This window comes from Camelus ferus, chromosome 11 (assembly GCF_009834535.1).
Source record: "Camelus ferus isolate YT-003-E chromosome 11, BCGSAC_Cfer_1.0, whole genome shotgun sequence".
Taxonomy (NCBI): domain Eukaryota; kingdom Metazoa; phylum Chordata; class Mammalia; order Artiodactyla; family Camelidae; genus Camelus; species Camelus ferus.
Genome location: NC_045706.1, coordinates 24,063,597 through 24,076,924, shown reverse-complemented (window position 1 = coordinate 24,076,924; position 13,328 = coordinate 24,063,597). Strand labels below are relative to the sequence as shown.

At 41.8% G+C, this 13,328-nt stretch overlaps 1 protein-coding gene across 5 annotated transcripts in view; it reads left to right on the top strand.

Annotated features, from left to right (window-relative positions):
• The window catches only part of SUFU (SUFU negative regulator of hedgehog signaling), a 99,870-nt gene that overhangs the window by 22,060 nt on the left and 64,482 nt on the right, over positions 1–13,328 (top strand). For all 5 annotated transcript variants that reach the window (XR_004323815.1, XR_004323816.1, XR_004323814.1 and 2 more), the window contains exon 3: positions 8,363–8,499. Coding sequence is in view for 2 of the 5 variants with exons in the window: in XM_032491026.1 (XP_032346917.1) it covers positions 8,363–8,499 (137 nt within the window). In the remaining 3 variants the exon portion in view is untranslated. The remainder of the gene's footprint in view (positions 1–8,362; positions 8,500–13,328) is intronic.

Sequence of the window (13,328 nt, the reverse complement as noted above, 5' to 3'; positions counted from 1 at the left end):
GAAAGAGGCAACAACCTGTGTGGAGTCTCAGAGGCGAGGAGGCTAATAGTATGTCCAGAGATCTGCCAGTCATTCATTGAGTGTGAGGCAGAGGAGATGAGGGGGATCCAGTTCACAGTAGTCTTGTTGAAAAATCTGGACTTTATCCTGAAGATTTGGAGTGGGGGTAGGCTTTGGAAGATTTTTAGCAGGGGCAAGGTACATCACATCCCATTTTGAGGACATCAGAGTGAAGAACTGAATTGGGCAGGAGGCATGAGATCAGTGAGGAAGGGTGGTGTTGGATGAAGGTGGTCAACCACAGGGAACATAGCCAGTATTTTATAATAACTATAAATGGAATATAACCTTTAAAAATTGTAAATCACTATGTTGTATACATCTGAAACTTATATAATATTGTACATCAACTATACTTAAAAAAAAAAAAGAAGGCCAACCCCTGGTGTGGCAGTGTGGATGAAGAGAAGAGGACAGATTTGAGAGCTGCTGAGGAAGGAGGAGGAAGAGTTGACAGAACTCGGTGACTGCCTGGCTGCACAGGGGGACAGGGAGGGCTGAAGGATGACTCCTGGGATTCTCGCTTGGTGGCTGTTGCTGCCATGACAAATCACCACGTATTTATTACCTTACAGTTTTGGCCTCTCCTGTCATACCATGAATGTTCAATATAAACACTTAGCCAACAGGTTCTGTGAGAAGCCTGGCAGAACAGACTGGCAGATACAGTAGCAAACAAGACTCAGTCCTGCCCTTGTGGGGTTTACAGTCTAGACTAGAGAGTGTAAATGGTAGAAAAGTTGGAAAATGTGAAGAAGTTTGAAAAAGAAAAATTGTACTGTGATAGCCGCTGTAGTGATTTTACTGCATTTTCTTCCTGTCTTTTTCTCATATATTTTTTCTTACATATTTTTACATTGTGTGTGTATACACAGATATTTTGAATCACACATTATAGTAAGTTTTGTTTCATGATTTTTCAAAGCCATTTGTTTCTAGTAAAATATATATAACATGAAATGTATCATTTTAACCATTTTTAGGTGTATTTAGTGAAATTAAGTACTTTCATATAGTTATGCTCCCTTCAACACCATCCATCTCCAGAACTTTTTCAGCTTCCCAAATTGAAACTATACTTCCCCATTCTCTTCTTCCCACAGCTGCTGGCAACCACCATTCTATCTTCTGTCTCTCTGAATTTCACTACTCTAGGTACCTCCTGTGAGTAGAATTGTAAACAACGTCTGTCCTTTTGTGATTGGCTTACTCCACTTAGCATAATGTCTTCAGGGTTCATCCATGTTGTAGCATGTATCAGAAATTCCTTCCTTTTTAAGGCTAAATAATTTTCCATTGTATGTATATACCACGTTTTAAAAAAATCCATTCATCCATCGATGAACATTTGGGTTATTTTTACCTTTTGACTATTGAGTAAAGCTGCTATGAACCTGGGTATACAAAATCTGTTCAGATCCCTGCTTTCATTTCTTTTGAGTATATACCCAGAAGTAGAATTGTTAAATCATCTGATAAATCTTTGTTTAACCTTTAATCTATGTTTAAATTTTTGAGGAACCACCATACTGTTTTCCACAGTGGCTATACCATTTTATAATCCTACCAGCAGTGCACAAGGGTTCCAATTTCATGACCATTTAAAAAAGTTATTTATGTTTTTATCTTATGGTTAGCAATAGGCAAACAGCAAACAATAGAGACTATAGCGTGGGGTTCTGACTTAAATTTCCTGTTCCTCCTCACCAGTTAGAGGTGGAAAACCCTTTGCTTCTCACATCTCTGCTTTCAAGAACTCTCATTTTTAATGACTATGTAATGTCCCACCACACAATGCACCAGAACTCATAACACCCCTACTTGTAGAACATTTAGATTGTTTCAGATGTTTTACTCTTATAAACACCACTGAATATATTTACAGGAAAGGCTTTTCCCAAATGCTAGAGGGAAAAGTTGCTGCCCCTCATGTGTATAAAATAAGGAACTGGCTCATATAATTGGTAAACCCAAAATCTATGGTACCAATATCGCTAGCTCCATTACAATCAATATGGAGTCATAGATTTTTATTTTAATTAATAGGTTATAATTTGTTAGTACAGTTTGTTTTAATGCTCAAAGTGTCCTTGATTTGGCCAGTGGGAGCCCTTCAGTTTGGCTTCTCTCTACTTTTGACATGTTCCCATCATTCTTTGAATATTAACTTACCTTGTGGCACAACAAAAAGTTCCAGGCTCATTTTGTGCTTTCCCAACCCTGGAATCAACCATTTCTCCAGTGAGCTCTGGTTTCTTTTAATGGAGGATGGTGTTTAGAAACCAAGATCTGGGTGCTAGGTGTTATCATTGCTAATGGTGTGTCACTCGGTGGAGAGAGCAAGGAAGCATACACACATATATCACACACACACACTTTTATCTGTTTTATCTTTTATCTACTTCTACATCTATTTCTCTATTAAATACCATGCTGATATTTGTAATTCCAAAATCACACCTATGAGGTTCATTCTAGCCTGCCTTTTAACATATTTCTAACTTTGATGTATATTTACCAATTTTTAACATTTCTGACAATGAGAGAAACCTGGCTCCTATTATCCACAATACATTTACACAGAAGGTAGTTTCAGAATTACTAATCCGTAACGCAAAAAAGTAAATTTACTAATCAGAGTTCAGTGTTTGTTTACTGTTCTTTTTGTCTTTAACCTGAGGACATATGGTCAACATACTGTGTATGTAAGGTACTTGGGAGACCTTTTTTCCCCCTCTTCAGTGTGGTTATATTGTTCATTTGAAATACATTTAGGTACATTAATTTCTGTCTGTATTACATTTAGTATTTTCCTCCATCCTTGTTTATTTTATTTGAGTATGTGAAAGCATTATCATTTATCCAAAAATGATAACCATAAAAAAGGTATGGTCAGAGAAATGTCACACACACCCTACACTGCAGCCCTTTGCATCTGGTTCCCACCTACTGTCTGTAGGTAACCAGTCTTAGTAGTTTCTGATTTATCCTTCCTGTGTTGCATTTTGCACAAATGAACAGATACATGTACACTTCCTGTCTTCCTTTCTCTCTTCCTCAAAAAGTGGCATGCTATAGTGCTCTTCTGCTCTTTTTACTTAACAGTATCCATATCAGTTTGTAGAGCTCTTCCTCATTCTTCCTTATGGCTGCATAGTACTCTTTGGACCACTCTCCTATGAATGGACGTTTAGTTGTTTCCAATATTTTGCAGTCACAGATTCTTACAGTGGGATTGCTGGGTCAAGAGGTAAACATATGTAATTTTGTTAGGTGTTGCTAATTTCTCCTCCAAAAAGGTTGTGCTAATTTGTATCCCCACCAGCAACATCTGAGAATACCTCTTTCCCCACAGCCTTATCAACAGAATGTAATGTCATGCTTTTAAATTTTTGCCAATCTGATAAGTGAGAATGGTATCTCATTGTTTTTTTTTAAATTGTATTTGAGTTGCATTTCTCTTATCATGAGTAAGATTGACCATCCTGTTGTTTGGTTAAGGGGAATATATCTATATCTGTGTCTATAGTTTGTGACTTGTACTCCCTCAGTTTTTATTTTTTATTTATTTATTTATTTTTAGTGTAAAACTAAGAAGATACATACTCCATAGATAGAATGCAGGCCACTTCAGAAGGCCAGAGAGACCACGAGGTGTGGGTGTGTTTAGTTTAAAGTAAAAGTGGATATACACTCCATAGACAGAATATGAGCCATCTCAAAAGGCAAGAGAGAGGGAGGTGAGAGGCCCCTCACTCTTTAAAAACAGCTTTATTAAGATAAAATTTACATACCATACAGTTCACTCATTTAAAGTAGTCTTTAGTATATTCACAATTATGTAACCATCACCATAAACTAATTTTAGAACTTTTTTTTAATCACCCAAAAAAGAAACCCAAACCTATTAGCAGTGACTCCACATTTGTCCTCAGTCTCCCGGCCCCAGGCAATCACTGATCTACTTTCTATTCCTATAGATTTGCCTATTCTTGACGTTTTATCATATATTACAAATGATCTTACTTATCATATCATGTAAGTGAATTCATACAATATATGGTCTTTTGTATCTGTCTTTCACTTGGTATAAGTGATATAATGTTTACAGTGTTTCAGGTGGTTTCTAAACATTTAATCCTCATAACTCTGGAATAGTTACTGTTACTGTTTTTATCCTTATTTTATAGATGAGGAAACTGAGGCACAGGGATGTTAAATACATTGCCTGAGGTCACACAGCAATAAGAAAATGGACTTTAGAGTCAGGCAGAACTCAAGTCTGAGATCCATCACTTGCTTACTGTGTGATTTACAGAATATTACTTAAACTCTCTCAAGTGTCTTTTTCTCATATGTTAGTTAAATGAAGATAACAATGGCTGAGTCACAGGGTTGTTGGAGAATTAAACAATATGACATCAGAAAAGTGCTTAGTTCAAGGCCTCAAACTTAGTAGGTGTTCAGTTAATTGTAGTGGTATTAATAATGTGGATCCTGGCTTACTTGGCATGGTTGGCCTGCCTCCCCTAGCACTTAGATGTACTTGAGATGCCAGCTTTTTTTTTTAAGATATAATTTACATACCATGAGATGCACCCTTTTAAAGTGTACAATTCAGTGGATTTTAGTATATTCACAAGGTTGTGCAATCATCACCATTACCATTATTTAATTCCAGAACATTTCTATCATCCCAAAAAGAAACTCTACACCCTTTAGCAGTCACTCCTCGTTCTCTCCTCTCCCAGCCTCTAGCAACCACTAATCATTCTGTCTCTATGGAGTTGTCTGTTCCGGACATTTCATATAAATGGAATCATACAACATGTGGCCTTTTATATCTGGCTTCGTTCACTTAGCATGTTTTCAGGGTTCACCCATGTTGTAGCAAATATCAGTACATTATTCCTTTTTATTACCAAATAATATTCCATTGTATGGATATACTACGTTTTGTTTATCCATTTATCCATTGATGATATTTGGGTTGCTTCCATTTTTGGGCTATTATGAATAATGCTACTGTGAACATTAATGTACAAGTTTTTGCATGAAATATGTTTTCAGTTCTCTTGAGTGTATACCTAGGAGTGGAACTACTGTGTCACATGGTATATTTAACTTTTTGAAGAACTGCCAAACTGTTGCCCAAAGCAGTTCTGCCATTTTACATTGCCACTGGCAACATATAAGCATTCCAGTTTCTCCACATCCTTACTAACACTTGTTCCTGTCTTTTATTTTGGCCATCCTAGAGGGTATGAAGTGGTACCTTACTATAGTTTTGATTTGAATTTCCCTAATAACTAATAGTATTTGCACATGAGTTGCCAACTTTTAGGTCAGCTTTTTCTGTCCACCCCTACTTTTGTGTTTACTTACTAGAAAGTCTCTCCCAGGTTCCTATTTGTCTTCTTTCTGAAGTTAGTGGTCATTTTGGCCTCTTAGAGGCTGAGTGATACCTTCTTAATCAGGAGATTTGGAGGAGACCTTTGGGCAGGTTCCAGTGGTTGGCCAACTGTGTCTAGGATTCAAGGCACATGTTTTTCCTGTCGGTAGGTTTGATGTTTCTCTTGAGGCTGGCACAGCCATTGCTTGAGCTCGTCAAACTGCCGGGACAAAGTCAGTCTCTCCTCTGGGCCCCTCAGTGAGCAGGATCAGAAGTTCTTGAACTGGAAACAATCTTGAGAGGCTGTCTCATCCATCCTTCTGCAGCAAGACAGTTAGAACCTCTCACCCCCTCCCTACCAGATTGGGGAGAATCTGTCATGTACTCCTTTAAGAATCCCTGTACGAAGAAATTCCACTGGGCCCCTTTACCACCAGCCAGTATTTTAGCAGCCTTCTGTGTTAGAAAGATTCTTTGCTCTGACCCAGATCCCACCTTCTGCAGCACATGCCAGTTTCCTCTCGTGCTTTCTTTTCTTGGAGGTTGCACGAGAGGGCCACTCCTCAGGAGGGGCTTCATCCTCTGGTCAGACAGATCTGCTTTGGCTGCAGAGCCCTCATGTGAGGAAGTGCAGACCAAGCCAGGCCCCTACGGGGGACTTTAAAGATTGAATGACCTTGTCATTTGGCTATTGCTTGGGCAATCTGCTTTGAAGAAGAAGCCTTCTGACAGGCTCCAGGTTGTGTGTTTATCCTTAGGCTGGGCCATTCCAAACTCATGTTTCAGAGTTTAGAGGTTGCGTCCAGCCAGCCTGGTGGGTGGTAATCAAACGCAGGTGGAGACCATCTGGCCAGCCCTGTCCCTCCCAGCCAGTCAAGTGAGGGCCGGCCTGCCCACCGCAGAGCTGGCCCAGAAAGCGCCCCGTGTGGAGGCAGATGGTGTACATGTGCGTGTGCGTGCATGCATGTGTGTGCTGTGTGCACAGCCCTTCTTAGAGAGGCGGTGCAGCTTGAATGCATGTGACTTCTCTTTCTGCATCTGAGGGTTCTCCCTGTTGCACAGTCCAAGGAGCACGTTCCTTTTGGTCTGTTTCTCAAGTTTTTGTGGTTAGAAATCATGTATTTTTCTTGGCCCGAGATGAAAGCCCTGGAGTAATGGACTAATACATTTTACAAAGCTGCCTCTAATTGGTGGCTGCTTGAAATATTCCCTTTGCCCTAGTGACCAATCTCCTTTTTTCAAGTTTAACTCCGAGTCAGTCTTGCATTACCCCAGGTTTTCACACCCTTCTCAAGCCCACAGCCCTTGCGAGGCAGCTCTTCCAGTCTCAACTTGCTTTGCTATTCCCTCAGCCTCTCTCTGCAGAATTGCCCCCAACCAGGGCAATTCAGCAAGGAAAGAAAATAGCTTACACTGCATCTTGCCAAGCATTTTCTAGCCCAGTCTCCAAAATTTTGGTGTGTACCCCAAAATGGAATCTGCCTCCCACATTGCTAGATGCCCAGATAAAATGATTCTAAGCCTTTCTTTTCAGTCCTTTAGAGAACTTAGCTTCTCAGAGGTGATCTCCCCACTGCAGCAAGTGTGGAAGGGCTGGACCCATCCAGGCCCACAGGCTCGCACTGGTGTCAGAGCTCCTGAGGCTTTGGTATTTCTTTCTGTCCAGTCTCCTGTCCTGGCCCCTTGTGGGTAGTGATGACGATGATGGAGGAAAGACACCATGTGGAATCCCAGGGTTGGACACTGACTGCATCATCATCCCTTCAACATTGCCCCCTCTTACCACCTGTTCCACTAACTTGGCTCGCAAGGAGGTGTTGGCTGCCATCTTATCTTATGGCTTGTGTTTGTATGCTAAGGAATTTACATGTGTATAATCATTGTGGCTCATGTTTGTACAAGATATAATTACTGAAAATTATATCATGAACAGATTTTAACTTTTAACCCTTCCTGGGCTGGCAAGCCTCCTGTAGCTCGCAAGAGCCCCTCCCTGGATGCTTCCCTCACCTGAGGAGGTGTCACCACCAGCCAGTCCTTGCTCTCTCTAATCCACACCATCTCCCTTTCTGGCAGAAGTCCATTTCAGGGACTCCCCTGGAGACTCAGGTTCCCAAGCATTTCCTAGCAGATAGGGAGGCAGACACTGCTCCCCTGCCTTATTGTCACTGTGATGTGTGTGATCACAGAGATGATAACCCTCATCATTCTGGGCCACTTGGAGATGGGAAAGGAGGGCAAACCATGCTTCTTCCTCCAGGTTCCAACGATTGCAGAGTGCACATGGGGTGCCAGGTTTCAGGAAGAACACGTGCTGATTGATGAATGCACATGGGGTGCTGAGTTTCAGGAAGATCATAGGTCTTCCCAGTATTTGGAATCTGCTTTGAGATCCGCCCACAAATGCTGAGTTTGAAGGCCAGCCAGCTCAGCCCAAGGATTGTCCCCTTGTGGGGCAAGGTGGAGGTGGGAGAAAAGAATTGGTCTCATCCTCACGGAGCATACAGGAAAACATGTATCCTTAGCAAACAAAGCAGGCGCTTATAAATAGCTTGAAGGAATAAAGAGTGTGAATAAGGACAGTTTTCAGTAATGAAGCCTCAGTCATACAGAAAGTAACATTCCAGTGCCACAAAATCTGGAATTCATAAATTAGAGTATGAGCAGGGAAATTTGATTGGCAGGTCACACACATGTGCCGTAGCTGGCAGGAGGGCAAGGCTAGAGTTCTGGTTCCTTACGGGCTTATCGAGGTCCTTCCTCCCCTCAAGGCTCATATCCTGAGATTCCTCCAATTAAGGGGTTTGGATGCTGAGATTACCAAAAAAAGGGAGAGAACTTTAATTAGACACAAAACAGTGTTCTCTCTAAGGTAGTTAAACTAAAACATTTGCTTTTTATTTGTTCCAGATTCACAGGAACAGATGGACCTAGTGGTTTTGGCTTTGAGTTGACATTTCGTCTGAAGAGAGAAACAGGGGAGTCTGCGCCCCCAACATGGCCAGCAGAGCTAATGCAAGGCTTGGCCCGATATGTGTTCCAGTCAGGTAAGAGCCCTGGGGGCTGGCTGGTGTGGTGGTTCTTTCGCCATAAACCTGCTTGGAGTGGGAACCTGCAGGTATATTTTGATATCTGTGGAGGGACCTTTCCTGGGAGTGCTATACCCCATTTGTACCATGAGGCTGGGTTATTTCCTGGATGGAAAGGTGCCTGGACCATGGAAGGGAAGGATATGTCACTGTGACCTCCGGCAGCGAGTGGGAGGCCCTGACACCCTAAGCCTTGGTTGCAGTCTGCCAGCCATTCTTCTGATTCCCTGCGAGCCAAAGGCCAGCTTGGCATGGAGCTGACCAGCTCTTTCTCTGTCTGCTCCCTTTCCCACTATTAGCATGGTCCTTGCTCCCTGTTGCCTGTGGCCTAGCCATCCCCATTTCTGGGACCACAGCACACGTGTTAATCTTGGCTAGGGCTTGGGCTAACAGTAGAGGATAGGGCAGAGAGAGGGAGAACTGCCAGGAGCTTGCTCCCTCACAGTGTGAAGTGGAAGCTGGAATCAGGCAGGACCTTGACAGTCAGAAATATTGTTTGGTTCAGACGATTCAAGTGCCCCCAAGGGATGGTCCTGTGCTCCTGGTGTCTCTCTAGAGACTGCTAATATGGAACCTGAAGTGGCGGCTTTGTGCTGGGAGCCTTGGTCTCATGCTCTTGATTCAGCCTGCCTGTAGTCCTCCAGGAAGATGAAATGTTGGAGTGAAATTCAGTACCTTTTATAGAGCATTTCATATCATCTGGATGTTTCTGTGTGGTTAATCATTTGCTCAGAAACATTTCCCATGTGACTTCATATTTTGTTTCTTTGGTTTGGTAAGTAGCCTTCAAATGAAAGCCAGGACACTTTTATCCAACTCTTGCTCTTTGACTGTCATAAATGGGAGCAGACCGGCATCTAGGCCAGGGTCCCTCAAAGTATGGTCCTTGGACCTCTGCATTAGAAGCATCTGAAGAGCTTATTGCAAGCACACATTCCTCAGCCCCAGAGGAGATCTCTGACTCAGAATCTTTGGGGGTGATGTTCCTAGATGCTTCTGGTAGAGACTAAATTTAGAGAACCATAATAGACCTGGCAGCTTCTCTAAGTACAGTGATTTTTTTTTTTCAGCCTTGAGTATGTTATAAACTGGAGGTTCAATTGACCATCTAGGTTGAAGCCCTCTGCCCTCATTCTAGACCCCCAAGGGTCAGTTGTTGGCTGCATGGCTGTCGTGTAATGGAACTGATCCTTAACTACCACCTACCATTGTGTGTCCCATGGGATAGTCCCCTTTTGGAGGCTACATTGGGTCTTCTCTAAGCAAGGATCCCCAAACCTGGCTGCTCATGAGATCCCCTGGGATCACAACACACTGATTCCCAAACACTCCACAGGGCTCTGATTCAGTTGGCCAGAGGTGGAATTGGGGCATCTGTTTCTTGACCAGCTTCTCAGGGGATTCGAATGCAGCTGGTCTGGGGTTGTTGTCTGGGCTCTAAAGGACCGTTGACCAGGAAGAAATATAATTTACAAGGGCAGGGGTGGCAGGCTGTCTGTAGCAGCTGGCCCATGTGATTTAGTACTGTCCTAGAGTGGTCTGCACGATCTTTTATTTATTTTATTTTATTTTTTGGGGTTGGGGAGATAGTTAGGTTTATTTATTACCTTTTTTTAAATTTTTAATGGAGGTACTGGGGATTGTACCCAGGACCTCGTGCATGCTAAGCACATACTCTTATCACTTGAGTTCTACCCTCCTCCCTGCACAATCTTTTAACGTCGTGCCAGGAGTCTACTGCCTGAACCTGTTGTGTCCCCTTTTCTCCCTTCTTGGGATGCCTGAAGCTGACTCGGTATAGAACTATCTTTGGAAAAATAGACTTTTCTTGATATGGAATTTGATCTACTACAGGAAGGGGGACTTTAAAGACTAGGCAACCTCCTGCTTGTATAGACAGGTAAATTCCTGCCCATTGCTTAAGCCAGTGCATTTATATGTTTGTTTGCACTTAATATACCTGCTCAGGTGGATCAAGATCAGAGAAATGTAAAACAGGTATTATGAATCACTGTCAGAGTCAAGCAGATGAACTTCTGAAATAATACAAGTCAAGGGAAAAATAAGATCTAATTTGCAAGGATTTAACTTCACTCACACAATAAACATCACAGTGACTGTTTTGCAACACTAATGTAATCACTGATTCAGGCATATTATCAATGGATACCAAAACCACTGGATTAAAAATACTGTTGGGGAACAAGATTTTCACAAGGACTCAAAGAATCCCTCCACAGATTACTTATTTACTACAAAGAGAAAAATAATACCTTTACAGAGGTAAGGTTTGAGTGGGCATCACCTTAACTGAATGATCAAATGTGGCAACACAAAAATGGAACAAATGACTACTATGTACCTCCTTACGTGTTACACTGTGAAGCATAGAATATCAACCACATAGCACTTTTCCAAAAATGTTTCTCCTGAGTTGAATCCTGAGTAGTCAGACAAATCCAGATTGTGGGACATTTTACAAGACAGCTGTCTGAACGCTTCAAAAATGTCAATCCTCTGAAAGATACAAAATGGCAAGAGGCAGGGGCCATCCTAGATCAAAGAAAACATGACAATTTAAGTGCACTTACGATCCTTGATTGGATGCTGGATTGGGGGGAAAAAAGCTCATTTTTAGAGCAATTAGAAAAACTATAAATATAAACTGTATATTAGATAACAGTAGTAAACAACTGTGAAATTCCTTGGGTGTGATATGGTAACAGTTTATGTGGGATAATGTCCTTGTTCATAGGAGATAAAAGCTGAAGTATTTATGAATAAAATGATATGATGTCAGCAACTTAATTTTTGAATGATTTGGCAAAAAAAAAAAAAAAAAGTGGGGAGGGGAGAGAGAAGAAAAAGCAAATGTGGCAAAATGTTAAGAACCGGTGAATCTAGGTGAAGGATGTGTGGTACTGTCCTTCTGACTTGTCTATGGGATTGAAAATTTTGAAAATAAAAAGTCGTGGCTGGTTCTTGAGTATACATTGACTGGTGTTGCTTTGGAGTACCATCCACTCCCACGGCCCCTTTAATGGTGTCTGTAATGTGATAGCAGTCATTTGTGCCCACAGATCACTTCAGGCATTTCACAGCAGTGGCAGGATGACTCCACTCCCCAAAGTATAATACCTGAGTTTCTACTGTACTACTATTGTACTGCTTAAGTAACAGCTAAAACAAATCTACCTTAAATCCTTTTTGAAACATGGCAGTGGGTAATAATAAATTATTTAAGTAATGGTGAGATGATAAAGAAAAGTATATGGCAACTGATGTTAAGAAAGACCATGGCTATGGGCCTGAATGGTGAGGACAAGAGCTAACATTTAGTGGTGTGTTCTGCATGCCAGGCATGATTGTAAGTGCTCATATAATATTCAGTAAAGCCCTGTGAGTTAGACACTGTGTTATACCAGCTTGACAGTTGCAGAAAGCAAGGGAGCATGGGGAGGTGAAGGACCATGATCAAAATCACACACCTAGTAGGTGCAAAAGAAAACTTGAACCCAGGCATTATAGCTCTCAACACCACTCTCTTAACCATGATGCCTGTAGCTCAGCTGATGTTGGGGCTGCTACATGTCTCCGGCTGGACAGTGAGATTTGAGACTCACCTACATGGGTGATTGCACTGTGCACATGACCTCTTAGCTCCAGCATGCCTTGCTCAGGCATTCGGGAACATTTGGAAAATAGAGGATATCACTGAAATCCTCTTAAATATCTATTTTCACCTTTTACCTTTTTATTCACAAAATATGTGTATAAAAAGTACAGCTTGCTGAGAGTTCACAAAGCAAACACATCGTGTAACCAGCACCCAAAGCAAGAAACAGACTCCAGGAACTTCCCTTGTGCCTTCTTTCAATCCCCTTATGTCTTTTCCTTTCCTTTCCTCTTTCCTTTTCTTTTCCCTGCCCTTCCCTTCTCTTCCTTCCCTTCCTTTTCTCTCTTTCCCTCTCCCCTCCTCTCCTTTCTCCTTCTCTCCTCTCTCCCGCCCTCCCTCCCTCCTTTCTTCTTCCTTTCTTGTTTCACTGCATAGTACAGGTCCTCAGCTCCATGCACCTGAACTCACTGGTAACAGGGTAGGTAGCCCCCCCACTGCTTCTCTCCTTGGTACTCTTCGCCATCCTGCACATTCTGCTAGACCAAGGGGACAGCCTAGTATGATGGTTAAGAGCATGCCCCTGGGCCCAGACTGCCTGCGTTTTTAATCTCAGCTCTGCCAGTTACTGCCCCCTACCCTTGGGCAACATATCTCTGCTTTATAGATGAGCAGATGGGTTAATAATAGTAACTATGCATGAAGTTATTGAGATGATGAAATAAGTTAATACCTGCAAAGCACTTAGAACAGTGCCTGATACACAGTAAGTACTATGTAAGTATTACATACAGTTATTATTATTCAGTCTTTAAAAACTGTATGGATAGAGAAGGTGGGTGCCTTGGTTTTTTGTTTTCGGTTTTTTTGTTTTTGTTTTTTTTAGAAATAATGAATACCCCATTTTGCAGGAAAACCCTGTTAGGAAGGAAATGCCTTGATTGTCCCTGTATCAGAAACCTGCCTCAGCTGATACGATGACATTTGGTGCCATTATCTTTCTTCCACACAGAAAATGAGTAATAGTGATACAAATAAAATGGCCTTCTTTTGTACATCCCATTATACAACCAAAAAGCAAATTCAGTTCAACTATGGCTCCTTGACATATAGTTGGCAGTGCCCATAAAATCCTATGCAAACCAAATCCTATTCTGTATACAGTAGAGCCCAT